The sequence below is a fragment of the Copadichromis virginalis genome, linkage group LG18 (genome assembly GCF_057382275.1).
Source record: "Copadichromis virginalis isolate Kocher_CV1m ecotype Utaka linkage group LG18, C_Virginalis_male_GT1.1, whole genome shotgun sequence".
NCBI lineage: Eukaryota > Metazoa > Chordata > Actinopteri > Cichliformes > Cichlidae > Copadichromis > Copadichromis virginalis.
The window spans coordinates 9,452,366-9,478,903 of NC_140635.1; the positions used below are offsets into that span (position 1 = coordinate 9,452,366).

At 39.7% G+C, this 26,538-nt stretch overlaps 3 protein-coding genes across 3 annotated transcripts; 2 read left to right on the plus strand and 1 right to left on the minus strand.

The window, feature by feature from the left end:
• Nucleotides 1-298: 298 nt before the first annotated feature.
• LOC146687261 (uncharacterized) lies at nucleotides 299-6,457 on the minus strand. Its single transcript, XM_085440088.1, has 9 exons — nucleotides 5,199-6,457; nucleotides 4,437-4,462; nucleotides 2,787-4,134; nucleotides 2,424-2,526; nucleotides 2,292-2,344; nucleotides 2,102-2,180; nucleotides 1,384-1,880; nucleotides 993-1,186; nucleotides 299-884 (listed from the first exon to the last, which is right to left on the minus strand). Exons 3-9 carry the CDS (start codon nucleotides 2,787-2,789, stop codon nucleotides 740-742), a joined length of 1,074 nt encoding a protein of 357 aa, XP_085296214.1. The 5' UTR covers nucleotides 2,790-4,134; nucleotides 4,437-4,462; nucleotides 5,199-6,457; the 3' UTR covers nucleotides 299-739.
• Nucleotides 6,458-6,622: 165 nt separating this feature from the next.
• LOC146687262 (acyl-coenzyme A thioesterase 2, mitochondrial-like) lies at nucleotides 6,623-17,176 on the plus strand. Its single transcript, XM_085440084.1, has 4 exons — nucleotides 6,623-6,751; nucleotides 13,565-14,020; nucleotides 14,392-14,579; nucleotides 16,225-17,176. The coding sequence occupies exons 2-4, from the start codon at nucleotides 13,570-13,572 to the stop codon at nucleotides 16,831-16,833; spliced, it is 1,248 nt and encodes a 415-aa protein (XP_085296210.1). The 5' UTR covers nucleotides 6,623-6,751; nucleotides 13,565-13,569; the 3' UTR covers nucleotides 16,834-17,176.
• A 4,191-nt stretch (nucleotides 17,177-21,367) lies between these two features.
• LOC146687263 (ubiquitin carboxyl-terminal hydrolase 37-like) lies at nucleotides 21,368-26,219 on the plus strand. Its single transcript, XM_085440086.1, has 15 exons — nucleotides 21,368-21,476; nucleotides 21,675-21,730; nucleotides 22,027-22,099; nucleotides 22,209-22,292; nucleotides 22,793-22,848; nucleotides 23,093-23,149; nucleotides 23,250-23,381; nucleotides 23,473-23,596; nucleotides 23,682-23,833; nucleotides 23,939-24,038; nucleotides 24,158-24,234; nucleotides 24,412-24,520; nucleotides 25,131-25,188; nucleotides 25,358-25,515; nucleotides 25,596-26,219. The coding sequence occupies exons 1-15, from the start codon at nucleotides 21,450-21,452 to the stop codon at nucleotides 25,599-25,601; spliced, it is 1,269 nt and encodes a 422-aa protein (XP_085296212.1). The 5' UTR covers nucleotides 21,368-21,449; the 3' UTR covers nucleotides 25,602-26,219.
• The last annotated feature ends 319 nt before the right edge of the window (nucleotides 26,220-26,538 follow it).

Consider the following 26,538-nt stretch of genomic DNA (forward strand, 5'->3'; position numbering starts at 1 on the left):
GAGGACATTATACTGCAACTGTTCTATCGAAATTTCAAATTAATGTCCTCATATGTGGCTCTCATTTTTCTTAGAAACAAAAATTAGGTAAAAAAAACAAAACCTGGTAATTCTTTCTTTTTACATTCATCGGGTTCCAATCGGCCCAAATATCAAAGAGAAATTAAAAATGCATGCCATGGAAGATTTCGGGTCTTAGGGGGTTAAAATGACCAGACCCCTCCGGCCTGTTTTCCAGGCCACTAAATTAAACCCAGTCAATTACCAATTGAACAGAATAAAAACCTACGAGGTCCACTAATAGTCCAAAAGTCCAAATCTTTAATAGAAAAGACAGGCAGAACTCAAACAAACAATAATCCAAACGAGGAGCATATATAAACACTGGAAAGTAAATAATTATAAGTTATTAAATCAGACTAATTAAATACAGTAAAACTAATAAGGGAAGACGAACACACGGGAAATAAAAATAACAGTGTAAACATACCAAAACTCAAAATAAAACAGGAAAGTTACTACAAACCGAGTGTGACACAATTACATTCATATTGAAACATATGTGATAATTTTCTTTCTTTGTAGCATTTTTAAGATATGTGTTAGAACAGTCATTATGCTGTTTGGATTAGGAACCAATCATTTTTGCCAAATAGTTAACACAAACTTAGAACAACAATGAACAATTTTCAAGATTCTGATTTACAGAACAAACAAAAGTCACAAAAGGTTTCATTATTTAAGAGACAAGATCAAGTTTTTCACACAGGAATGAAATGACAGAATCCAGTGCAGCGGGGCCAAAGGTGTGTGTCAGCAAACTGAAGGTTGAGGAATCAGTCAGCTCATGTTTAAGATTGTGTTGGATTTTGAGAAGAGTCTGTCTGTTATTAGAAAGTAAGATTAACAATGTTACACCAATAACCCAAATACGGGGAAATGACAAATAATACCAAAAAAGATACAACTTTCATATTGTTTTACTAACTTACTTTGTCATATCAGCACTTGAATGGTCGATGCCTTTACAGACCATGTCTGTTGTGACATCGCAGGCCAATCTTCCGGCAAACCCGAGGGCTAGCTCCCCAGCCTCCTCTTCACTCAGAACACTAAACACTGTTACTTTAGTTTTGGCCTTCTTAGGCCTGTCAAGAATCATTGCGGGCAGTTTGGCTTTACGGCCCTAAAAAAGAAAAAGTGCAAACACCAAAAGAGCAGAGAGAGACACACACGCGCACAAAGTTAAATGCTTTTGTTTACATGGTGTAATTGTGTATATGTTGCAGCAAATGCACAATTTCCAGCCACATTGTCACTTCATTGATACGAGTAACCCGGATTTATTTCAGGTGACATCAAAATCACGAAATGTATACCTACCCCAATCAAACCTCTGAAAACATGAACTGACATGTTCTCTGCGTTGATTCTGCGCTTGATCTCGTCTTCTGTTATTGTGTAGGTTTTCTTTTTTGAGCTTGGTACAGATAAGCGACCATGCACTCTGTAAACTGTACTAGTTCCTTCTGAATCAGTTTGGAATTCTGTATCTGCATCGATCCTGTCAACATCATCAGCAGCAGCATTATCTGTACTCAGACTTGTGCCGTATACTTCTGCTTCTTTTTCGTTGTCTTCAGTCTGTGTACCTTCATCTCTTTCAGTCTGTGTACCTTCATCTCTGACTGTCAGTCTTCCTATCTCACTGTTACTTGTCGATTTGCTGCAGATGTTCTCTCCCTTAGGAACTTTTCCTTTGTCATTCGCTGCCTGATGCTTTCCCTGATGACATTCTTCACTGGCTACTTCTATTGCTCCTCCTGTATAGCCACCCACTATGCTGCACAACTCCTTTCCCTCTGCTGTGCTGCACTGTGCTGTTACATAAAGAAGAATGATATAAACAGCACTATATCAATTTAATTGTGAAGAGAAATCCCCACAATACGACACAGTTATGTCTAAAATAGTTTTGTGTAAAAACTGGATCTTGAAACGTCCACTTTAATTACACAGTCCTGGTGTGCAAAGGCAAAATTACGAAAAAAAATTTCACTTTAAACATTTTTGGACATTGTTTAGTTATATTGTGACTTACTCTCACAGAAGATACAGATGCCACAAACAGACTTTGAACAACGCATGTGCTTGTATGCACCACATTTCTGGCACTTCACCTGTGAATTTAAAAAAAAAAAAAAAAGAAGAAGAAATAAACAAACAAAAAACAAATGAACAAAGTCCATTAAATAAACAATCTATATGGCTAAGGACATGTCATAGTGTACCCGGTCTTTGGCTGCAATCACACACCAGCACTGACTGCACTTCCTAGTTCGATCTGCAAAATATAATTTGTTTAAGTACAAGTTACATTTTCCAATGTTAGAGAAAAAGAAGGCAGCTCATTTTATCTTTACCTATTGAGGAAAATAAGTAGTGGCAAAGTCGGGACCTGAGCTTTGTGATTTCAGTGTTGTACTCCTCCACTTGTGTTTTACCGTCAATGAGAGATTGGGCAAACTAATAATTGACGAAGAAGAAAAAAAAAAAAAAGAACAAAAAGAATTAGATTAACAAAGAAATGTTTGTTTGTTTTTAACCCCCCCCCCCCCCGAGAAAAAAAAAAAAAAACAGAGCAACCAAAGCAAAGCATTACTGCTGAAATGGTTCAATCTACAAAAAAAATTGAGATTTTACCATCCTGCCTCTAAGGCTTTAAAAACTGAATAGGCAAAAATGTAAACATTACTTATATAGGTTAAAGCTATAGTTTTCAGTACCATTATGACATGCACTCCACATGAGTTCCCATCCTGTTGATGTGGGTGGCTCACATGTGACAAGGTCCACTCTCCAGCGCAGCCTCTTGCTGAAGCAAATGAGCTGAGAGATCGCAGTTATTACAAATAAAAAGCATATAGAGAAATCAATAACCACGTTCGGTAATGATTTCAATTAAATTAAATATGTTATGTTAAATATGTTAATTAATTACCTCCAGTTTTTCAACACCGCACTTTTTCTGACCTCCGACTCGCCAAATGAATTCATATAGACTATGGTCCTCTTGGGTATGTCACAAAACTGTTTTGTAAAAAGATGGATATGGTAGGCTTGGGCCTTGAGCTTTCCTAATGAGGGACACTGAAAAGTATCATGCACTAGAGAGAGTGCAAAATCTGTGCAACTTACAAACAAGGTCCAGTGGCTGCCGTTTTCCAGACAGGCTCCAATCAATTTCTCATACATCTGAAAGATGTTTTTCTGGAAATAAAAATAATGTGACAAGTATGTTTTTCTGTCAAGAATGACACTGCAAAACTGCAAAAGCTTGTCAGGTGAGACTTGTAATTAATTCTGCAGATACACAAACATATAGAAAGTGTCATTTTTGGTTTACATTAATTAATTTCTATAGTGTGTACAAAACAAATCAAGACCACAGACTCAACACGCACCACTCAATTTTTGGTGTTCTTTATCAGTTGGCCAAGACAGAAATGTTTTAATCTGTGTGCATTGCTTTTGAACAAGTCTTTACACAGAAAAGGTTTCAGAAAGGTATTTTTCAGGTTCTTCTGACAAGGCTTCAATTTTGGAAAATGCTGTTTGTTTATAGTGGCAACTTATAAACCCTTTGTGATAAGAACATAGTTACCACAGTCCAAGTCATACCTTCAAAAAGTATGCACTTTGTGCTCTTGTGGACCCATCCAAAATTTTTCCAGTGATTTGGCTTGGTATTGGATAAATGTGAGGGAAATTCTATAAAAATAACATAAATACACCTATGTTTTCAAATACATTACAAAAAACGTAAACATGCTATGTCATTATGATCAAACAAGCTTTTCAACATACCTCACACTGCAAATAGATTAGGCCATCTATTACCTTATAAAACAAATAAATAAATACATATAAATAAAAACAGAACTAAGGAATACGATTCATTAAGTAAATTGTACAATAAAGTGTATTTAAAGCAGAATTTAACATTAGTTTTATGACAACATAAAAGGATTTTTATGTCAAGAGGTACCTCATCTGAAATGTTAGTCTGGTCAAACAGGGATTTCAAACTTGAAATACCAATAGAGTTTGGTCCAGCTACTCCCACAAGGTAATCTGTGAGAAAGCATATGCTGTAGTCAACAGATATCATTTTCTTTTTGCATGCTGCAACCATCATCCATTTCAGTCTTCTAGGAGCTTTGTCTGGTTGTAGTTCTTTTTTCTCCTCCTCATCTATTAATTAAATTGTTTTCTGACCTTCCTAACTGTTTCCGACCTGTCTTCCCAATGTGATGTTTAAGCAATATATGTATGGTCAGAAGGGGGTGAAATTTTCATTGCAGTTGTACGTGTAACATTGCATGTGATAATAAAAGGCTTGATTGGTTGATTATTCAACATGAGTTGACATTTACCTGACATTGTGAAGGAGTCACAGTTTCTGTAAGGGTGTAAGAACATAACATGTGGATTTGTTACACTTCTTTTTCACAAGTTAATAACAATCAATAATTTTCATTCCATTATTTACAAGCTATCACACGATGTCCCAGGGACAACATCTACACGATGTCCCAGGGACAACATTTACACGATGTCCCAGGGACAACATCTACACGATGTCCCAGGGCAAATTCTACATGATGTCCCAGGGACAACATTTACACAATGTCCCAGGGACAACATTTACGCGATGTCCCAGGGACAACATCTACACGATGTCCCAGGGCAAATTCTACATGATGTCCCAGGGACAACATTTACACAATGTCCCAGGGACAACATTTACGCGATGTCCCTGGGACAACATCTACGCGATGTACCAGGACAAATTTGTAAATTTCTGGATTACTGTTAATCTCCATAGAATCAAGAACTCATGTCCAGTTTCACAGCTATGGACCAGTTAATTATGTTTCCAGGTGATAGTTTGATTCATAGATTCAGCACACAACCATAAGTCTAGGCCTTTTAGTCCAGATGCTCTTCACTTATGTTTGTAAAATGATCAGGGAAGCTACTGCAATTTTGCCTGACCCAACCCCCGGGCCACGAAACACCCAAAAAGTTGGGGAACGCTGGTCTAGAGAACACTGGTTAGCTAATGCTGTCGTCAAGTAGCCTATCGCTAGCAAACAAACAGCAAGCCAAGTGAGGAACATATGTATAATGCTTACCGTTTATTAAAGGAAGGTATCCTAAATTGACTTCAAATTCGGCGGACAGGCGAATTGACGGGTATTTCGAAGTCGCAAAGGAATTACGTCACAAGAAGGTGATTGGTCACTTGCAATGTTGAACCTGGAACAACATTAATTATGATGATGTGGGAACAATGCTGACACGAGGAAATCAGATCGTCCGTAAAATAAGCACAACATCCTCTGCAAGAATAAAAGAAAAGCCAGAAAAAGCTCTGTAACACACATACAGTTTCTAGGTCTGACCAACAATCTCCATCACCAACCAGTGTTGCCTTCTACTTTTAAATATCCTATGAACCTCAAGTAAAGCAGCAATCTGAGAGCGAAATATACCGGCTCCATTCTTTTAGTACAGGTAAGCAGTAATATTCTATAATAACTTCTCACACCTTCTATACAGTTTCAATAAAGCTGCATTCACAAACACTGCAACCCAGTTTTACTGTTAAGCGACAATTACAGTTCACCGTTTTGAGTTGTTTGTATCCACTTATCAGGAACCCGACTATAGTTTGAAAGTCCAGGGCATGCAAAGTTCATTCTTGCACAATGCTCGACTTTAAAGGGACCATCAGTGTGAAGCACTCTGGAAAGACTGGAGCAAACGGTGGACTGACTTCTTAACAAATCAGTTGTTAAGAACTTCAGTGTGGTGACTGATTAGTCAATGACTGAACAATCAACAGACTTGTAACCTTTCAGTAACATGTGTGTGCTGTATGAACTATAATATTAAAAAATATTATGTTACTCTTGTACATGTATTCAAGGATCATGCTGCTAACTCAACAAAAACAATCAGGTCAGATGTTAAAATGACCTGTTTTCTGCATTCTAAAATAATCTACAAACTTACCTACAGACCGTTTGTTTTGAAAACAGCTGAAATATAATATGATCATTTCTGGAGCTGATTTGACATCGGCTTTCAGGATATCCAGGAACAGATCGACATGTTACATACTACCCTAAAACTCAGTGTAGAAGCGCACGAACGTTTAAGTGGTTAACAAGCGGCGGCTGGCTCGACTGTGGTGGGTAAAAACACCGATGTCAACACATTAAAGTGAAATAAAATCAGACACTTTTTGCAGGCTGACTTTAAACTCTGCAAAACCGATTTTCTCAAGAATAAACCACTGCAGAAAAGCAAACGTCACCCATTATATATATATATAATATATCCTAAAAAATTATATATCTTGTGCTTAACTTTTGCAAATAGGTAATATTTTGATAATTTGGCCGGATATTTAATGTTGCTACATTCTCGCCGAAATCGTCGCACTATTTTATGCACTAGAAACAGTGCTTTTTCAGAACTTTACTTCCAGTTCTGAATTTCGTTTGAAATGCATTCTGGGATACTTGGCTAAGGCGAAGTCCAAACAAGTCGTCACCAGAAGCGTACTTTGAGCGTATTTTGAATTTAAAACATATTTGGGCTGCGACTCAAGTCTGTCTTAAGTCCGCGTGATCACGGGTACTTCGAGAAACAAAACCAACCACCAGACTCATTCGCTTCGGTGAGTTTTGGTTTTAAGAAAAAAAAAACATCCTTGTAAAACTCTCGGCTGTTGCACATATATGGAGATACATTTGTCTCGAAAGGTTGAAAATAATCTACGATATACAAATGTGCGGACTGAGTTAATTTTGAGTGCTCACAAATCCGTGCTCCAGTCCACATAGATACACAGCAATGTAAACATATGGAAAACTATTTTGCAAGTACTGTACATGTTACAGTACAGTGATAATTTACGTATTGAGGTCTATATATATATATATATATATATATATATATATATATATATATATATATATATATATATATATATATATATATAATTTTATTTTATTTTATTTATTTATTTATTTTTGCCTGTCCCGTTTGGATTTTTAGCCATCAGAATTGTTGTCTGAAGGCCAAGAAAGATGCCAAGTGGATTTACTTTACCAAGTGGATCATCGTGGCTTTGCCATATTGGTCTATTTAACTGACCTTTATTATAATTATGTATTTATTTTATTTTCATTTTTTAAAGATGGGACAGACATGACTGGGGGATAGGACAGGGTGAAAGAAAGAGAGGGTGAGAAAGAAAGAAAAATAGAGGGGAGAAGAGATGGTGAGAAAGGGGGGAAGAAAAAAAAACAAAGAGCAACATAATAAATCCAGGCTGGAGAAATCCAGGCTCATCCAGGCTGGAGAAACTGATCAGGAGGGCCCTGTTTCAGGAAGCCGGTTTAGAAAACTCAGAGTGAAAAACGACACTCACGGTTGAGTAACCCCGAACTGTCCAACTCGGAATATTCGGTTTCAGAAAGGCTGATAACAATTAGTTCAATCAACGCGGAGTTGCGTCAACCCCAAGTGAAGTGCGCGGACGAGGATACATAAAGCCCTGATAAGCGGAGCACAGATTAAGCGAGTCACCATGGAGACGGAGGGAAAAAAGGCACGGTCAATGTATTTCACAGCGCTTGAGGCCGAAATTCTGATGGCAGCATATGCCGATAACATGCAAATTCCGCGGAAAAAAGTAACACAGCCACAGCTGCAAAAGAAAGAGAGCATGCATGGCAAAACATAGCCGACAGAGTCAATGCGTGAGTGTTAATTTAAACATTGATCTAGGGATTTCCACCCATTTAACACGTTATTTTATCATATGTTATTTTATTTGTTATTTTATACATTTTATTTTGTGATGTGATGTGAGCGCAGGTGCAACCCAACAGGCCCCAAACGTGCCTGGCAGCAAGTAAAAATGAAATATAAAAATATAGTCCAAACAGGTAAGGTGTAATTGTATTATGAGCCATAGTGCTTGGTCTGTTTGTCCGATGTAAATCAATTGCAGTTAGAGGCTACATTAATTTTCTTTCTGTAAGCACTTATTGAAATTATCTGAGCACATTACAAGTACATATTTGCTTACTCTGTATGCTCAAATGTGACCCGTTATAGCCAACAGAAAAAAAGTGGAGGCCCGAAAAACAGGTGGGGGTCCTCCACCACCACCACTCACAGAGGCTGAGCAGTTGGCCCTCAGCCAAAACAGTGGGCGCCCTGTGGCCGAAGGCATCTCTGCGGGGACATCCTCTGAGTCAATAACCCCGCAAGACACAAGTGCCTACATAGGGGGTAAATTCAAAATAATACATGATGTGCATACATCCTTTCTTCACAGTCACCTTTGCAGTGCTGCTCATTCATTTGATAAACTCTTTACCATAATGGATTATTTTGTAGTGAAGTTATTTTCCTACTGATTTTGCCTTCCCTCAGTCTTGGTTGTCTTTGAGAGCATAATGACAATGAAGTGTAAGGTGATTGGTATGTTTGTTAATTGCCATTTGGTCCCTTGTAAGTTATAAGTGACCTGTATAAACCTCATATTCTATCAGTTGATGGTGTACTGCATCTGGTGCAGCCTCCTGTTGAGCCAGACCAACATGCAGTTGTGAGTAATACTCCACAGATTATATGAGTTTACAGTAGAACAGCAATGTTGTTTATTTCTTTACTACAGGAAAATAATGAAGAAACATTGACAGCTGTTACAGAGGAGGAAGCAACAGAGACACTTTATGAGGTTTACATCTTTTAATACTTTGTGTACAGGAAATACAGGCGACCAATAAAGCCAGTTGAACAAAAAATCTGTTTATTCTTCTTTCAACATGTTGAGGTGATGGGTCAAAAGAAATGATTGTGACATATGGTGTCTCTGACTGCTCTTCCATCTTGTATGTCCGTGGGAGGGTCAGGATGTTCATGGTTTGGATCACTGCTGATGTTTGGTTCAGAAGGACAGTGTTCTCCTCTAATTGTGGCAATGTTGTGAAGAATCACACATGCCACAATAATGTCACATGCCCTTTCTGGGGTGACCCTGAGTCTTTGCAGGCACTGGAACCGGGCCTTAAGCATTCCGATAGTCATTTCAACTCTGGCTCTTGTCCTGCAATTAGCCAGATTATATCGCTGCTGTGGGCCCGGTTCAGGGTCAGAGTAAGGGGTAAGCAAATAGGGTAAACATGGATACCCCCTATCACCAAGCAAGTAGCCAGTGAACTCTCCTAAGACAGAAGGATACACTTCAGTTCAAATGTCCCTGAAGCAATTGGTCTTTATATATTTTAAAGTATTTTCAACTCACCATGTCCAAATTTTGTGCTCAGTGTACATTCACAGAATATTTGTGAGTCATGGACAGAGCCTGGCCACTTGGCTTCCACATTTGTGATAATGTTGGCAGCATCATATATGATCTTCACAGTGCAGAGAACACAAATTAGCATCCATTACTATAATGAAATAATTTGTTAGTTTGACATGCTACAGGGAACTATGTACCTGTACATTAATGCTGTGGAAAGACTTCCTGTTCACATAGTCTCCTTCATTTACTGAAGGAGCAATGATTGGAATGTGAGTGCCATCTGTACAGCCAATCACGCCTGGGAACCCTGAAAATAAATGTAAAATTTAAGTAGTAGTTCAAGTATCACCACATCATAAATTAAGTTTTGGTCATCCTGATACCTGCAATTTTGTGGCATCCCTCTTTGATGAATCTTGTGGGTCTATGACCGGGGAACACCACAGACGAGTACAGGAGACGTTTCAGTGCAACTGTAACATTCCTGACTGCCCGACAGACGGTAGCCTTGGAAACGTGCTCAGCGTCACCAATATTATACAGAAAGCTCCCGTTTGCAAAAAACCGAAGTGCAATACAAATAATATGTACAGAACTGAGAGCATGTCCGCGATGTGTCACATGCGTAATATATGGCCTGAGGATGTTATCCAAATAAATTATAGATTGTGCTGAAAAACGGTAACGTTCACACAGAAAATCATCAGGAAATGATAAAATGTCCAAACGCGCTCTGATCACTCTCTCCCGGCGGAGAGCTCTGCGGAGAATTTGGGCTTCACGATCTACTGGCTCTTCAAGGAAGGGACACGCCATGTCTGACACTTCCTACTGTCAGGTTTCCGACAAAGGGGCGGAGACAGTCAGGGTTAGTTGTAGTAAACCTGCTAGGGGGCAGGTTAGCTTCACGGCGTGTGTCGTCATAGTGACTCACTCAGGCTGCAGCTGAACTCGCTTTGTGAAACCGAAAACCCAGAGTTTTCGTTAACTCAGGGTATACTTACTCAGTTTTTCCACTAAACCGGCTTCCTGAAACAGGGCCGAGGGCTAGCTCTGTGGTCGGCATGAAGCTGGACACTCTGGTGACAGTGGCAGAGAAAAGGACATTAAAGAAACTGATGGACATTATGGACAATGCCAGGCATCCTCTGCACACGGCCATTAACAACCAGAAGAGTCTGTTCAGTGACAGGTTGCTTCTCCCCAAGACAAGAACTAACAGACTTAAAAACTCCTTTGTCCCACACGCCATCAAACTGTTTAACTCCTCTCTGGAGGGGAGAGGGAGGGGAAACAGGAGGACAAAGGAGGGGGGAACAACTAAGCTGTAGTGCCTCTGCACCTCACTGTACAATACCTTTTGTGCAATACTTTTGTAAATAGTCAACGGTGCAATAGACCTCAATACTTGAAATGTGCAATTCACTTGTATTTTTATTTTTTATTCCTATTTATTCTATTTATCCCCTTCGTATATTTTATTTATATTGTCTCTGTATTTATATATGTGTGTGTGTGTGTGTGTGTGTGTGTGTGTGTGTGTGTGTGTGTGTGTGTGTGTGTGTGTGTGTGTGTGTATATATATATAATATTCTGTAACTCTGTAACTTCTGTCGGTGCTGTGCTTTTTTGGAAATCGAATTTCCCAGAGGAACCCACCCGAGGGATTAATAAAGTTCTATCTAATCTAATCCAATCTAATCTAAAAACAACACCCTCACAATAAACTAGCTAACAATAGATAACAGTAGATACTTTTTTTTAATTTCACCTGTTGGGAATGAAAAAAGAAAACAAGCAGAAGAAAACGAGAGCAATAGAATAAACAACATCACGATGATCTATGGGAATATAACGGTAAATACTAAATATTAAACATTATTGTGCAGCACGTAAGATCAACAGCGCACAGTGTGCTTTGAGGTAGGAGCCAAAAAGGGTGTAGTTTGTGTGTGTGAGCACCCGTGTGTACACCTGTAAGCATGAACGCGCTTGTTTTTAAAAGGTTCCTTCATGTAATGATCTGCTAGAGCAGCGGTCCCCAACCTTTTTTGCCCCACGAACCGGTTTATGCCCAAAAACATTTTCACGGACCTTTAAGGTGTTGCGGATAAATACAACATAATAAAACTAGTACCGGTACCGAAAAAAAGAAGATTTATTCATAACACACGTGAAAAGACCCAGGAAAACCGAGTTAACGATAAAAACGATAAAAACGATAACAAAATAACGCTGAAAAACGATAAAAACCCTGAAAACCATACATTTCACACCTGAGCCTCAACTCTCGCGGCCCGGTACCAAACGACTCACGGACCGGTACCGGTCCGGGGATTGGGGACCGCTGTGCTAGAGGGTGTGGGGAGCCACAGCCCCATCCACCAGGGCATGAAGCAGGTATGGAGGAGATCAAAACTCCAAACATCCAGAGGCCCCCAGAACACAAGAGACCAAGGAAGACCAACAGAGGGGCAGCCGCGCCACTATCCCAGAAAGAGCTGACGAGAGTCACAGATGAGGGGTCACTCAGCAGCCGCGGAGCAGAAGCCGGGGGGGTTGCAGTGACGTGCCCGTGAGCTCCGCTGGCAGCCAGCTGTGCCTGAGTGACCGAGCCCCAGGCCGAGAGGCTGAGGGCACCCCACCCCCGAAGTGGTCCGAGCGAGCCCCAGGCTCCAGGCCCCGACAAGCAGCCACCAAGGAGTGAGTCGGTGTGTACCTGGGCGCCCATCCCCGGACACAAAGAACCACCAACGCACCGATGTCTGAGGGCGTCTGTCACTGGCAGGGGAAGTGGTGGGGGGAGATAGGCCTCCATACCTTGGAGGGCCCGAGATGCCCCCAGAGAGGTGGCGTCTGATACCCGACCAGATACAAACATCCATTCCCACCCTCATGCTCTCATATGTAATTACTCAACACTCACCCAACGTGGAGATATATTCCTCTTGTTAAAAGACCCATATTCACAAGGCGGTCTTGTGAATACCCTCAAAGCTGCAGGACTGCTTTGAGGGTATAGAGAATGTAATTTGTGAACAACATTGAGAAATCAATAACAGTTTAACCCAGGGGTAGGCAACTCCAGGCCTCAAGTGCCGGTGTCCTGCAGGTTTTAGCTCATTCAAATTGCTAAATTATCTCCTAAACGTGTCTTGACATTCTCCAGAAGACTGGTAATGAACTAATCATTTGATTCAGGTGCGAGACCCAGGGTGAGATCTAAACCCTGCAGGACACTGGCACTCGAGGCCTGGAGTTGCCTATCCCTGGTTTAACTGATTGCATGACAGAATATATATCAAATTCTGTGAACACATCATCCTGCCAGGCAGGACTGGATCACTGGATCACTTTTTCCTGATTATCCTGGACTCTTTGTGCCTCTGTTATTTCCAGTCAGCTTGTGTTACCACCTTGCAAGTCTTATTAACTTTTAATTAATTGTGACTATGCATTGATGGCATGGATTTGGGACCTTTTGTCCTAATCAACATCTATTCAAATTTTTTGTTTTTAAAAGTTTAATTGTAAACAATGGAAGAGAAATATCACTTTGAAGTTGGTGTTTACCTTTTGAAGTGGCTGTGTGATCATGAAAACGGGAATCAAAACTGCCTGAAGTGCAACGAGTGACTGAATAATTGTACTGAACATAAAAAAAACCTTTAATGGAAATCCATGCAAACCATTTACTTAACTAGAAAGAAGTCTTTACTGATGGGTGCATGGGAGGGTATCTGGTGCAAAGGTATCACACTAACAGTGGCTGTGCAAGAGCTGTTAAATATTAACAAAAAATAGTCAGAGTTTCTGTCTCGCTCTGGAAGATCCTGCTGTGCTGATTTGCTGCCCAGTGTAAAATATTACTGCCACTGTCTGAAATGGATCTAGTATTAACATTATTGACAGAGAGTACAGTGGGCACTTGTAATGTGGTTGCTTGCTAATGATACATATTTAAACTGGCACATTTTTTGAGTGGAGTTTGGATTTGGGTTTCCTGCACTCAGAGACCAAACTGGGACAGTGGGTTGTTGGTGTAATTAATAAACATAATGTAATGTAATATGGATCGATCTGTCTCTGAAATTTCTTACAAAAAGTATTGTGTAAGGGGACTTTTTATCTTACATTCATAAAGTCCAATCTTTTTCTCTTTTTCAGAAAAGATGTCCTCTCAAGTGAGACTGAAGCTGCTGCCAAGCATCAAATGTATGTTTGATGAGCCCATTCAGGTGAAGGTGGCCGGGCTGAGGCCAAGGCAGGTTGTCAACATGAGAGCCAAATTAACTGATGACAAGGGAGTGGTGTTCAGCTCCTCGGCCACCTACAGGGCTGATGGCAGTGGGGAGGTCGACCTGAAAAGAGACCCCTCGCTAGGTGGGAGCTACGTTGGAGTAGAACCCATGGGTCTGCTGTGTTCCATGAGGCCACATACCATGCACAAAATATATCTAAAGACAAATGCCATAAACCCCCAGGTGGTGAAGTTTTCTGTGCATGAGGAGGAGGGCAGATTACTGGCAGAGATGATGAATGAGAGGCTTCTGATGAGAGATGGGGTCACCAGGGTTCCCGTCAATGAAGGGAACATCCGTGGAGTCCTTTTCACTCCTCCAGGTACTGGAGGTGGTTCCTAGGTTTCTATGTTCATTTTAGTTCATTTAACATTAACCAGCTTTTAAATCAACATTGTTGAAATTAAACTTTAACTGTCATTCAGTCATCTGAAACTTCTAGTTCAAATTTTAATTTTCTCCCACCTTGCTTACTGTAGTTCACATTTCAGGTGCGTTTCTCAGTCCTCCACAACTCATGTCCAGTTAGTACAGAATGCAGCAAGACCTTTGTTTGAAAGACTGCTAACAAAAAATAGCTGACTGTCACATATTACACCTATTCTTGCGTCCCTTCACTGGCTTCCAGAGAAATTAAGAATAAAATTTAAAATATGACTTGCTGCTGATTAGAATCTTTTTTCTTTCTTCCAGGAAAAGGTCCTTTTCCTGCTGTGTTGGATTTGCCCACCTCAGTATCTGAGGCAAGACCCAGTCTACTGGCTAACAAAGGCTTTGTGGTTCTCTCAGTGGCGGTGTACAATAAGAAGGGTGACAATATCACAGAGACACATCTGGACCACTTTGAAGAAGCAATGAATTTCTTAAAACAGCAACCAAAGGTGAGTTGCTCTAGTGCGCACAGACAGCAGAAAGATGTTTCATACTGAAGGAAAGTTTATGTTTCTATACTCTGTGCATTCTCAGAGAGGAGAGTAAATTTGTAGATCCCAGGTGGAATATCTGCTGTATTCCTGTAGCTAATGGGGATCTTAATTAGCTTAAGTGGAGTTTCAGAAATACTCTCATTTACATTCATTCAGATAATTGAATAAATTTCAGAGAGCATAAAGCCTCAGCTTTACGACATATTTTTTGTAATCGCACAAATCTTCTTGAGAAAACATGAATTGTTTCTATTATCACACAATAACATAATAATTTCTAACATATAATAATTTTCAAGATCAACATTATCAGCCCCCTGAAAAATTGACCTTTTTATTGATAGTAGAAGCCACTGCTGTGCAATGTTTGAGCTGTCACTTGAGAACGCATCACCCCAAAAACAGAAGAAATCCTTTTATAATTTTATAGAATAAGAAATGTTGAAGATCTCTAAGCAAGAAATAGATATACAAAGTTATCACAGCATTTCCAAGTTTCAATATGCAAAGTTAAGAAATTCAGCCAAGAGAGTCACACAGTACAGAACAAGCTTGGCAGGGTAGGAAGCAAAAGATTTCAAACACTCTAGAAAGAAAACTAGTGATAGATGTGTCTAAAGACCCCAGTACTACTGCCAAGACACTAGAATCTAGAATTGTAGTCTCAAAAAGGACAATCACGAGAACAAACAAAAATTTGCAGTGTGAAGTGAACCAAGGTCCATGCTAGAAGCCAATAAAATCTGGAGGAGCTTGAGAGATTTGCCAAAAGAGGAATAGACTGTAGAATGTAACAGCGGCTCTGCGTAGCGTGATAACGTGGTCATGGGGCCAAGTGGGGGAAATTGGGCTTGAAGGGGTAACTGTAGCATGGCTTGGTACATAGAGCGATCACACTGAGGAGCGTGGAGTTAGAACTGTGGTAAAAGGGGAGTACTAGAAAAGGTGAGCATGGCTATATGTCTTGCTTACTTGCAGGTGGAGTGAAAGATGCTTGGAGGGAGAGGGGGCGTGAGTTAGACGGTGTGAGATGGCTGACCTGAGTTCCGTAGGTTCCGAAGGAGTGTGATGGCAGGAGGGCAGGCAGGTGAAGCACGGAGAGATTTCCAGAGAAGAGCTGGGTTATCCGAGGTTCAAGAGATTAGCTTAATTTGGGGGTAAGGGTTTTGGAGGTTCCGGGAAAAGCTAGGGCACAAGAGAACAAGGTAAGAAAAGCACTTGGCAAATAACATGGAGCATTAGAGCCAGCTACCAACATGAAGTAGTTGACAAACTGTTGGAGAGGGAATATCAGTGTAAGGCTTAAATCTCTTTAGCCTGATTGCCTCAACTCAGCTCCAGGTGAGTGAAGCTGTTGGAGATATGACGGCCCTGCCCAGGGCCAGATACCAAGGAGACTCAAGACCCTGGTAGAAGTTTCCAGCCACTCACCCGGATCATGATAGCTTCACTGTGCATATATGAATGTGTTTATTTATTTAGTAATGGTAATATGCATATGTAGTCCACAAAAATGAAAATAATGACAGGTAGAGTCAGCCCTGCGCTCCAAATGTTTTATAGATTTGCATCGCCTTTTAATTTCTGTGTTATTTCACAGGTGGGCAGTAAAGGAGTTGGCATAATGTCAAGATGCAAGGGAGCAAATATCGGACTGGCACTCGCTGCTTTTGTGCCAGGTGTCGAGGCCATAGTGTGCATGAATGCCTGTAACGCCAATGTGGTCACGCCTCTCTACTACAAGAAACGGCAGATCCTGTCATCAATACTGTTTGACGAAAGCAAGTTTATTCCCACCGAGTCAGGTGCAATCATCATAAAGGATGCTCTTGAAGATCCCCTGGCAGAGAAGAATAAGGGCAGCTTGATCCCCATTGAACGAGCCAAGAGCCATTTTCTTTTTGCGGTTGTAGGAGACGACCTCAACTGGGACAGCGAAGCCTACATGGATGAAATGGTAGTGAGACTTAAGCATCATGGGAAGGAGAACTTTGAGACTGTTTTTTACCCTGGAGCTGGACACATGTTGGAGCCACCTTATGCACCCCACTGCCCCTCCAGCTTCAATGCAGGTGTAGGCAAACGAGTGCTGTGGGGAGGTGAGCCCAAGGCCCACATAGCAGCTGAGATCCACCTGTGGAAGAAGATCCAGGATTTCTTCAAAACTCACCTGAGTTGTGATGCAGCACAGACTAAAGCCAAGTTATAGATTCAAACAGGATGATTAGAAAGCTTGAGTTACAGAAACATAAATCATGACAGCAAATTGACTGTATGAAAATCACATTTTATAATTAATATAATAGTTGTTAATATGACAGTTTGAAATTTTAGGTGAAATTATGATTCGCACATGTCTTCCCCTCCTGTATCTCCTGAGCCCTGTACACATGTTTCTTTTTTCATTTTTCTTTATAATTTTTTGGGATTGTCACTTGATCTTCTGTCTGCTTATCCTGGACTCTACAGTCAGCTATGGTTTATTTCCAGTCGGCCTTTCTTAATGTTTCATTGAAATTACTTTTTATTTGTTTTGGCTATTTGTTCCATCATCACAGTGCCAAAAACATTATATGATGAGTGTAGATACATGTTTTTAATTTTTGCGTAACGCTGATTTTGTTATTTGATCCCACATTACTGTACTTATCTTTTGTAAATTGATCTTTATGTTGTAATTAAAAACAACAACAAAAAACAATTGTGTTAAAACTATTAAAGCCTAAAAAAAAAACGCAACAAAGAATAATGAGCTGACAAATAGACTTCAGTTTAAAGTTTAATTTACACAGTTTCCTTTCTGAGAGACCAGCAAATTAAAAAGATGACCCATGAAACATAACATATTAAAAATATTCAAATATATATAATGTGTAAATGGGAAACTAAAAATGGCTTTATTGATATGGTCCAACCCACAGATTAATTTCTTAACTTTAGGTGGAAGCAGTTTGTTATTATGTGAGAAGAAAAAACAAAACAAGGTGAGACAATGTAGCTACTCCTGTTTAATGGTTTACTCGTATTTTAAGGTAGTAAGTAAGGTACTAAGTCCACACAAGTCGTCACTAGAAATAAGGTATTCACTTGCTTTGAGCATATTTTGTATTGAACCATATTTGGTCTGCGACTCAAGTCCGTCATAAGTCCACAAGATCACGGGTACATCAAGAAACAGCACGGACTAGTGACTCATTTTCTTCAGTGAGTTTTGGTTTTAAGAAAAAAACATGCATGTAAAACTCTCTTTGGGCTGTTGCATATTTTATGGAAATAATACATCTCAAAATGATCTAAAAAAAAAGATTTTACAAATGTGTGCACTGTGTGAATTTTGAGTGCTCACAAATCCCTGCTCCACACAAACACACAGAAATGTAAACATACAGAAAGCTATTTACAAGTGCATATTTCAAAATCATAATGAACATATAAAAACACATTTTGAAGCTAAACTTCACAAATCTTCTCATTTGTGCAGTTAAAAGCTCCTTGAGCATAATACACTCGCACACACCAATCACAGTTGACAGTGTATAGGAATTTCTTTTACTTATGTATTAATCACATTATTTTATTGTATAATGCCTTGGTGCCACTGGATTTTAACATGTTTCACACTCATACTATAAGACAAATGGTGGGGGTGTAGTAAGGAAGTTGGGGGAAGCAGACAGCTCCACAGGAAGAAACTTTTGTCTCTTTGAGGACTCTGGTAGGTAGCAAGGGAGTGTGAACCTTAACCTCGTAAGACCCGAACTCTTCCACAGCATGTATTTTTAATTTCTCTTTGATATTTGGGCATATTGGGGCCCAATGAATGTAAAAACAAAGAATTACCAGATTTTTTTTTACCTTATTTTTGTTTTTATGAAAAATCAGAGCCACATATAAGGATATTCGTTTAAAATTTTGATAGAACAGTAGCAGTATAATGTCCTCATCAGTGGATATCAGGCCCTTGTAGAGCAAAATTGAGTATTTTAGTCTAAATAACCCAAAATGGGAAGTCCACATATGTGGACGCCAGGTCCTAGGAGGTTAAGGTGTGAAACAGCTGTGTACTGCCTTTTGTTCCTGGAGAAGGTATTTAACTGAGAGCCATGTTAGACTCAGGGGAGACTCTGCTGACCTGCCCCACGGTCATGTAGGCTCTCCACCAAGCCTGGTTGTCTGTTCTTTGTGTGTTTTGATTAAAGACTGTTAGCTACCGCTCACCGCTCGTCTGCAGGCTTTATTTAAATGGAAAACTTCCACAACAACAGTTAACCACATCACACATTGCTCAAGCCTTTAATTTAGTTGTGATTTTCTTGGTATTATAATTTAAAATAATTCAAATATCCAGCTGTAGTTCTGTTGTTTTTCTAAACTCATCAAAAGTGTTTTGGGGGTTTCTTTTTGTATTTTACTTTTAGAGATATGCAGTTCTAAGAGTATTTTAATCTAAATTTCTAAACCGAAGAGACTTCAGGAAAGTCTGGCGGCAGAAGCTTGATAAATCCATCCATCCATTCGCTTCTGCTTATCCTTTCCAGGGTCGCAGGGAGCTTAATAAATCTGCTCTATAATTTGACAAAAGCACACTTAAGTCGTACTGAAACTGTAAACTGTAGATTCCATCACATAAATCTTATTCACAATATTTTTCTACTCTGATATCCTGAGCGGCCCGGGAAAGAGCCAATACCTTGTGATTTCCTTTTTGGCTGCTACAATCAGAATTTTTAAAAGATATTAAAGAAATTATCAGAATTTTTTAAGAATATGGAAGAAATTTGTAAAGGTATTTTATTTACCTTGAGCTTTGTGGAACTCAAGCCGTAACGTTTTAATTTTCCAGCAGTCCCACCTTCCAGGCCTCACATAACCTCCAACGGTTGAGTGTTCTCATGTCAAATATCCCTTTTTAACTACAGAAATTTTTATCAGTGGTTTATTGTCCTGTAAGGAGTACAGAAAGGTGTATCTGAGTACTTCATACTTTAGAAAAGAAGTCTTTACTGATGGGTGCATGGGAGGGTATCTGGTGCAAAGGTATCACATTAACAGTGGCTGTGCAAGAGCTATTAAAAATTAACAAAAAATAGGACACAGAGTTTCTGTCTCACTCTGAAAGATCCTGCTGTGCTGATTTGCTGCCCAGTGTAAAATATTACTGCCACTGTCTGAAATGGATCTAATATTAACAGCTTGTTGAATTAACAGTGGGCACTTATAGTGTGGTTGCTTGCTTGCTAATGATACATATTTAAATTGGCAAATTTTTTGAGTGGAGTTTGGTGTAAAGCATTTCATGCACACTGAGCACAAACTGGGACAGTGGATTATTTTAAACACTGCATGGTAGCAATGGCACCCTTCAGTGACAATTTTACATAAATAAGCAGTGTGTTATACTGTTATCAGATGTGGAGTCTCACTAACCACTTTAATAGTGACTTGTGTCCCAAATACTGTTTATTTGTCTTAGTTACAGATAGTGAAATAAAAATGGAAAATGATTGTTTCATAATTGTATACTCAGCTTGGTCAAGACAATAATTCGAGAACGAGAAGCGTAGGATTTTGAATTGATACCATTGGTGCATCTACTAAAGTTCTGGGGTCAGTTTGAATATCAGTGACCTTGACCTTGAGTTCAAGTTTTCTGAAAATCTTGTGAATGCTACAACTCTGTGACGAGAAGTAAGTCTCCTAGGTCTTTAAATTTGTATATAGGACTAGGAAGCTGAAGGGTTGCACTGCGGGCCATCTGTAGAGGTGTAGAGTCAACAACCTGTCTCTGAACGTGGACAAAACAAAAGAGATTGTTGACTTCAGGAGAGCACAGTGGGATCACTGCCCACTTAACATGAATGGATCCTCTGTGGAGGTCATCAAGAGCACCAGATTTCTTGGTGTCCACCTGGCGGAGAACCTCTCCTGCTCCCTCAACACCAGCTCCATAACCAAGAAGGCCCAGCAGCGTCTCTACTTCAAGCAGAAGCTGAGGAAAGCCCATCTCCCACCATCCATTCTCACCACCTTTTACAGTGGGACTAACAAGAGCATCCTAAGTAGCTGCATCACTGTCTGGTATGGTAACTGCAGCGCATTAGATCGCAGTACTCTATAACGGATTGTGAGAGCAGCTGAGAAGATTATTGGAGTCCCTCTCCCCTCCTTATAACACCCGCTCGCTGGAGGACCCCACACAGCCTTCAAACACACTCTTCACCCTGCTGCCTTCTGGAAAGAGGTCCCAGAACATCCGGGCCCTCACTACCAAACTACGGAAAAGTTTCTTCCCATAAGCCGTCAGACCCCTGAACACTCAGTGACTGCACTGGCACACGCACACCTTCACATACGTTAGTTACTTTTGCACAATACTCAGCATTTTGCACATTTCCATTGTCTTGTGTCTGTATCGTCCTGTTCTGTCTAGTTTTGCACTGTTTTGTCTTGTTTATTTTTGCAATTTATGCACACTGCACTTTATGTAGTCCGTATATGTCATATATAGCACCAGGGTCTCGGAGAAACGCTGTCTCATTTCACTCTGTACAGCACCTCTGCACGTGGTTAAAATGACAATAAAAGCCACTTGACTTGACCTGTATTTTGTAGCAGTTGCTTGGAGACGAGTGCCATACAGTTCAAATGAGCATACATTCCAAAATATGCAAATTAGCCCCATACATCATAATGATGATGTTTGCTGTTCAGGGTATGAACATTCTATGCTGAAAGTTTATAAATATACAACCTCTGACTGCTTGTTTTCAGTTGAACTTTTGCAAAGCTGAGGAGATTTTCGCTGTGATCACATCAAGTCCAAAGATGTTTAAACTTCTTTTTCACAGAAAGGTAAGTTTGAAGAGACTCGCAGCACGTTTCTCTGAATATTTTCTTATGGTAAATAAGCATTTTTGAAACTTTTAAGGAAGCTTCTTGGATGATTTCTGTAAAAACTGAATTTTGAATCCAAATGAAGGATATTGTATTTTCTTACCATATACTTTGTTTTATGCCATTACTGATGTTGCTTTTCTTGTTTCTAAACAGAAATCACACAAACAAAACGTGGCAGAGACGGAAAGTCCTTCTACGTCTCATCAGAGGTAAAGAAATGTGTCACTCTTTAATGCTGCTGGAGATATTTATAGCAGTGGTTTAGTTGGAGCTGTTTTATTTCCCTTTTATTGGTGTTTTGTATTTACATCTTTTACTACTTCTAGTCTTGTCTATAATTTATATTGATTCAGAGATTAGCGTTTGAAAATGTAGAGTGTAAATGTACAAAATACATGATTTTGTTCCATTACAGTTATTAATTTTTATCTGCAATCTCCAGCATGTACTCCTTGTTAAAATTTTCCACTTTGAAAAATAACATTTACACTTTTGTCCTCATCAGCATCCCGGATGCTTCTGTTGCTGAAAATGGTCAAAAGAAGAAGAGAAAATGGAGACACTTCTGCTGTTCCTCGGTTTGCTTTTACTCAAAACATATGAAATGCACTTTCTCTTTAAATTGCACTTGTTAATTTAAAGTGACTTTACTTTTTTAATAAACTTATGTTTGTTCGTCCTCTGCAGCAAACTGACAGCGATGCAGAGGCAGAGAGCAGCACTGTGAAGACACAAAAGAAGTGTCGCTGGTTTCTTTTTAAATTCTGGAAGGTATGTTTTATGGAAAGAGTCCCTGTCATCAAGCATTTACTCATCACAGTTAAATGCGAAGAATTAAGAGCAATTTAGCACATCCATGTCCTCAAATTAAGTTCAAAGATGTTTAAACGGTTTTTTTTCACAGAAAGGTAAGTTTGAAGGGACTTGCAGGATGTTTCTCTAAATATTTTTTATGGTAAATAAGCATTTTTGAATCTTTTAATGAAGCTTCATGGATGATTTCTGTAAAAACTGAATTTTGATCACAACCAAATGAAGGATTTTGTATTTCATAGGACAAACTTTAAAACTCAATTTAAAGCATGAATAAATTGTTTTTATTTTATTTAAAGATATTCCTATATATCTGCTTCATGAGCTGACAGCTCACTAAAGTGATAAATAATATGAAATAATACCAAATTTTCTAACTGGACACTTTTCATGGAGAGACTCCCTTGGTATGTTTGTTTTATGCCATTACTGATGTTGGTTTTCTTGTTTCTAAACAGAAATTACACAAACAAAACGTGGCAGAGAAGGAAATTCCTTCTACGTCTCATCAGAGGTAAAGAAATGCGCCACTCTTTAATGCTGCTGGAGATATTTATAGCAGTGGTTTAGTTGGAGCTGTTTTATTTCCCTTTTATTGGCATTTGTCTTCCACCTTGTGTATTTACATCTTTTTTACTACTTTTGGACGTCCTCCAAAATGTTTCAGCGTCAAAGCTCATGCATACATGCACATACACTGCTCAGAATCTTGACATCTTTCCTAATTTTGTGTTTGTGTTTTTACCTTTTTGGAGCAGTGTAGCACGCGGTGGGAAAAAAATAAAAAGTCAAACTGGGACTATAGACCGCTTCGGGTGAGTACACGTGGTGCACAAAGATCAAAGGTCACTTTGTCAAAGTGGAGAAAATGAATTATTTTACACTGATACTGTAAACATTGCGCGTGTGTGTCAGGTTTCCAAACATCGGAAACACCTGCTACATGAACTCCTGCCTGCAGAGCCTCCTCAACATTGAGGAGTTCATAAGAGACATCAGGCGTCAGGGGGTTTTGTGGAGCACAGATCCAGAAGCTCAGCTCTTAAGGTGCGCTACGTCAACCTTCTACTTTCTTCAAACACCTGAAGAACAAAGAGATCTAACAGCAGAAATGTCTGTTTACCCTTCCTTTCTACAGAAGGCTTATTGATGTCAGGGACTGTCATGAGTCGACAGATTATGGCCTTAAAGATCACCACCTAAGAGCTTTTAAGAAGGCATTCAGCAATCAAGCTGCCGAATACACCGGCAGTGCACAGAAAGTGCGTCAGCTATTTGGACATTTCGTTTTTTGCTTTACCTTCTGATTTTGATGTACTGTTTTAAATCTCTCTGCTTTTCTTTCAGGACGCTCATGAATTCCTAACATTGTTCCTCAATGAGGTCAAAAGGCTCACACCTCGCCTGGAGAGGAACGCAGCTCTCCTGGGCCAAAGTTATACCTGCCCAGTAGAAGACCATCACATTTTTAAAATGGAGAACATAAGGACATGCAAGAGGTAAGCCTGTCTTTCAGAAACGCAGAGCTGGTTGCAATATTTTCATATACCTCTTTTCCACGTACCTGATCTTTACTTTAACTACGTTACTCCTGAAATGTGTAGCTGCGGTCACCACTCATCACAGCAAGAGGAATTCACCAGTTTGTCTCTTGACCTGGTTCCAGAGGGGTCTGTGATAAACATGTTAGAGACATACTTGAAGGTAAGATCACAAATTCCAATAGAGTTGTCGTATCAGCGATCTTAACACACCTTTTTTGTTAGTGTTATGTTGAGATTTCTTTCTACCATAAAGCCTGTTTTCTCTGTGCTGTTGTTCAGGAAGAAGAAATAGAATATCGCTGTGATTGTGGAGGGACGGCCTCAGAACTGAAGTCGTCTTTTGATACACTGCCAAGGTGAGTAAGGTCACATCAGAATTGATCGACTGACCAGGTTTCCAAACTGTGGCGCATCAAATATCAGAGTTTTTCGAGACAATATTTGAGCAGTCGTTTTCTCCCATCTTCTGTTTGTGTTTGACACTCATTCTTCTTATTTTCTACCTTGTTTGTGTTTTTTTTCTTTTCTGCCAGAGTTCTGATCTTGCATCTGAAGAGGTTTGGCTTTACACAAACCTACAAGATTCAGAAGGTGGATGACCCCGTCAGGCTGCAGAGGGACTTGGTGGTGCCATCCAATCAGGTAAAAACAGACTGCAGAACGTCTCAGGCTACGTCCACACTAGCCCGGATAGATTTGAAAACTCCGTGTCCACACTAGCGTTTTCAGTCATTTTCAAATAGTTTTGCGTCTGCATTGAAACGGCCGAAAACGCCTATGTTCCAGTCCTGCGCATGCGCAAAAGTGAGTGAGAATTACAGAATTTGAAGAAAAGCTATCCGGAGCATGTACAAACTGATATTAATCGTTTTTAGGGCTGTCAAAGTTGAGAGCAATCAAAACAACTGCTGTATAATGCACTCGGCTTATCTTTGTTTAATTGCTCACATGACTGCATCACATGACTAAAATGGGTCATCGTTTTAGAAAGTCTGCGTTTTCGAGTGTCCACACTGCGACGGGACAACTCCGTTTTGAAATGTATGCGTTTTCGAGAGCGTTTTCAAGATGCTGTGTTTTTCCTTGAGGAAAACGCCGTCTCAGTGTGGACGGGAGGTCAAAGCGGAGAGAAAACGATGTGTTTTCAAACGAAAACGCATTAGTGTGGACGTAGCCTCAGCAAATCAGCTTAATTGTGGCACTGATGTGAGACTTTATGAAACTAACACTCTTTGGATTTGTTCCTTCTCAGGGTGGTGGCTGTTATAGTATTGTCAGCATCATCAGTCATTATGGAGGCACAGAGTCAGGTAAAACAACAGACTTGTGACAAACAGAAAATGAAAACTTGCTACTTTTCAGTGAAGGACTCACACACAAAAGCTTTTGATGTTCTAAGAAGCACTAAGTCAAAATCACTGTTTGCTTGAATCAGTTGACTTCCAGAAGTTGGATTCATTTGTCTTAATGTGATTTCAGGACACTACATCTGTAGTTCTGTCCATCCTGAGGAGAGTCAGCACTCTACATCAGATCGCTGGCTCACCTATAATGACGCACAGGTGCTCCACACAACTGGATCTGCAGTTTGTGAGGAACAGCAGCAGTCGGCCTACATCCTGTTTTACAAGAGAAACGTAAGAAGACACAGCATCTCATCCTGAAGTGAGAGAATTTGTCCTGTTACCTTGTTAACCAGTTTTGTCTTCATTCTCAGTTCTGAAACAGGAAGTGGAAGGAAGGAAGGAAGTTAAGGTCATCGTCATGCTGAGAAGGAAAAGCAGTCGTCCCAGCCCACCATCGCACACTAGAGGACAAGTATAGGTAAGTATTGCCCTCAGGAGGAAGGGTCCTGCCAGAGAGCCTGGTCCTCCCAAGATTTCTTCCTCCAGGAGGGAGTTTTTTCTTGCCACCGTCGCCCCACATTCACTGGTCTCATCAGCAGGGACATTTTTAACCTCCTAAGACCTGAACTTTCATGGCATGCATTTTTAATTTCTCTGTGCCATTTGGGTTGATTGGGACCTGATGAATGTAAAAACAAAGACATCAGATTCGGACTATCTTTTTTTTGTTTCTCAAAAGAATGAGATCCACATATGAGGACATTCATTTTAAATTTCGATTGAACAGTGGCAGTGTAATGTCCTCCCTCATAAGTGGATATCAGGTTTTTGAAGAGCAAAATTTTGTATTTTGGTCTAGACAACCCAAAATGTTATGTCTACATATACGTGGACACCAGGTCCTAGGAGGTTAAAACAAAATCTACTAGAGATCGTCCTTTTCTGGACCAGTGTTTGGCTTGCTCTCTGGAAACAACAAATTAGTGCTGTCAGCGTTAACGTCATTTTACCTAATGACGTTTACGCTGACAGCACTAATTTTATTGTTGTTATTAATATTATTATTAATTTATTTGTAAAATAAATTAAATTAAAAAAAAAACAAAGAAATGATTTAATTCTTTATTTTATTTTGTTTTATTAAAATCAAAATAACAACAAAAACAAAAATAACTAATAAAAAAATATTAAAAGTATTCAGCAGTGTTTTGTGAAATTTGTAATGAGCCTTAGTTAAGTTGATGTCACAGAAGTTTCTGAATCATTTAGATTGTTCAACAAACTGATTCACTCAGGTAAAGATGGTAAGCTGGA

What these genes read in the sequence shown, in the direction of transcription:
- LOC146687262 (XM_085440084.1), top strand. Translation starts at nt 13,570, where the DNA reads ATGTCCTCTCAAGTGAGACTGAAGCTGCTGCCAAGCATCAAATGTATG. An exon ending in AGTCCTTTTCACTCCTCCAG is followed by an intron (nt 14,021 to 14,391) that starts GTACTGGAGGTG and finishes TCTTTCTTCCAG; the next exon opens with GAAAAGGTCCTTTTCCTGCT. An exon ending in TCTTAAAACAGCAACCAAAG is followed by an intron (nt 14,580 to 16,224) that starts GTGAGTTGCTCT and finishes GTTATTTCACAG; the next exon opens with GTGGGCAGTAAAGGAGTTGG.
- LOC146687261 (XM_085440088.1), bottom strand. An exon ending in CATCTGTATCTTCTGTGAGA is followed by an intron (nt 1,881 to 2,101) that starts GTAAGTCACAAT and finishes TTTATGTAACAG; the next exon opens with CACAGTGCAGCACAGCAGAG. An exon ending in TCAAGTGCTGATATGACAAA is followed by an intron (nt 885 to 992) that starts GTAAGTTAGTAA and finishes TTCTAATAACAG; the next exon opens with ACAGACTCTTCTCAAAATCC.
- LOC146687263 (XM_085440086.1), top strand. Translation starts at nt 21,450, where the DNA reads ATGTTTAAACTTCTTTTTCACAGAAAG. An exon ending in ACACCGGCAGTGCACAGAAA is followed by an intron (nt 23,597 to 23,681) that starts GTGCGTCAGCTA and finishes CTTTTCTTTCAG; the next exon opens with GACGCTCATGAATTCCTAAC. An exon ending in TGTTAGAGACATACTTGAAG is followed by an intron (nt 24,039 to 24,157) that starts GTAAGATCACAA and finishes GCTGTTGTTCAG; the next exon opens with GAAGAAGAAATAGAATATCG.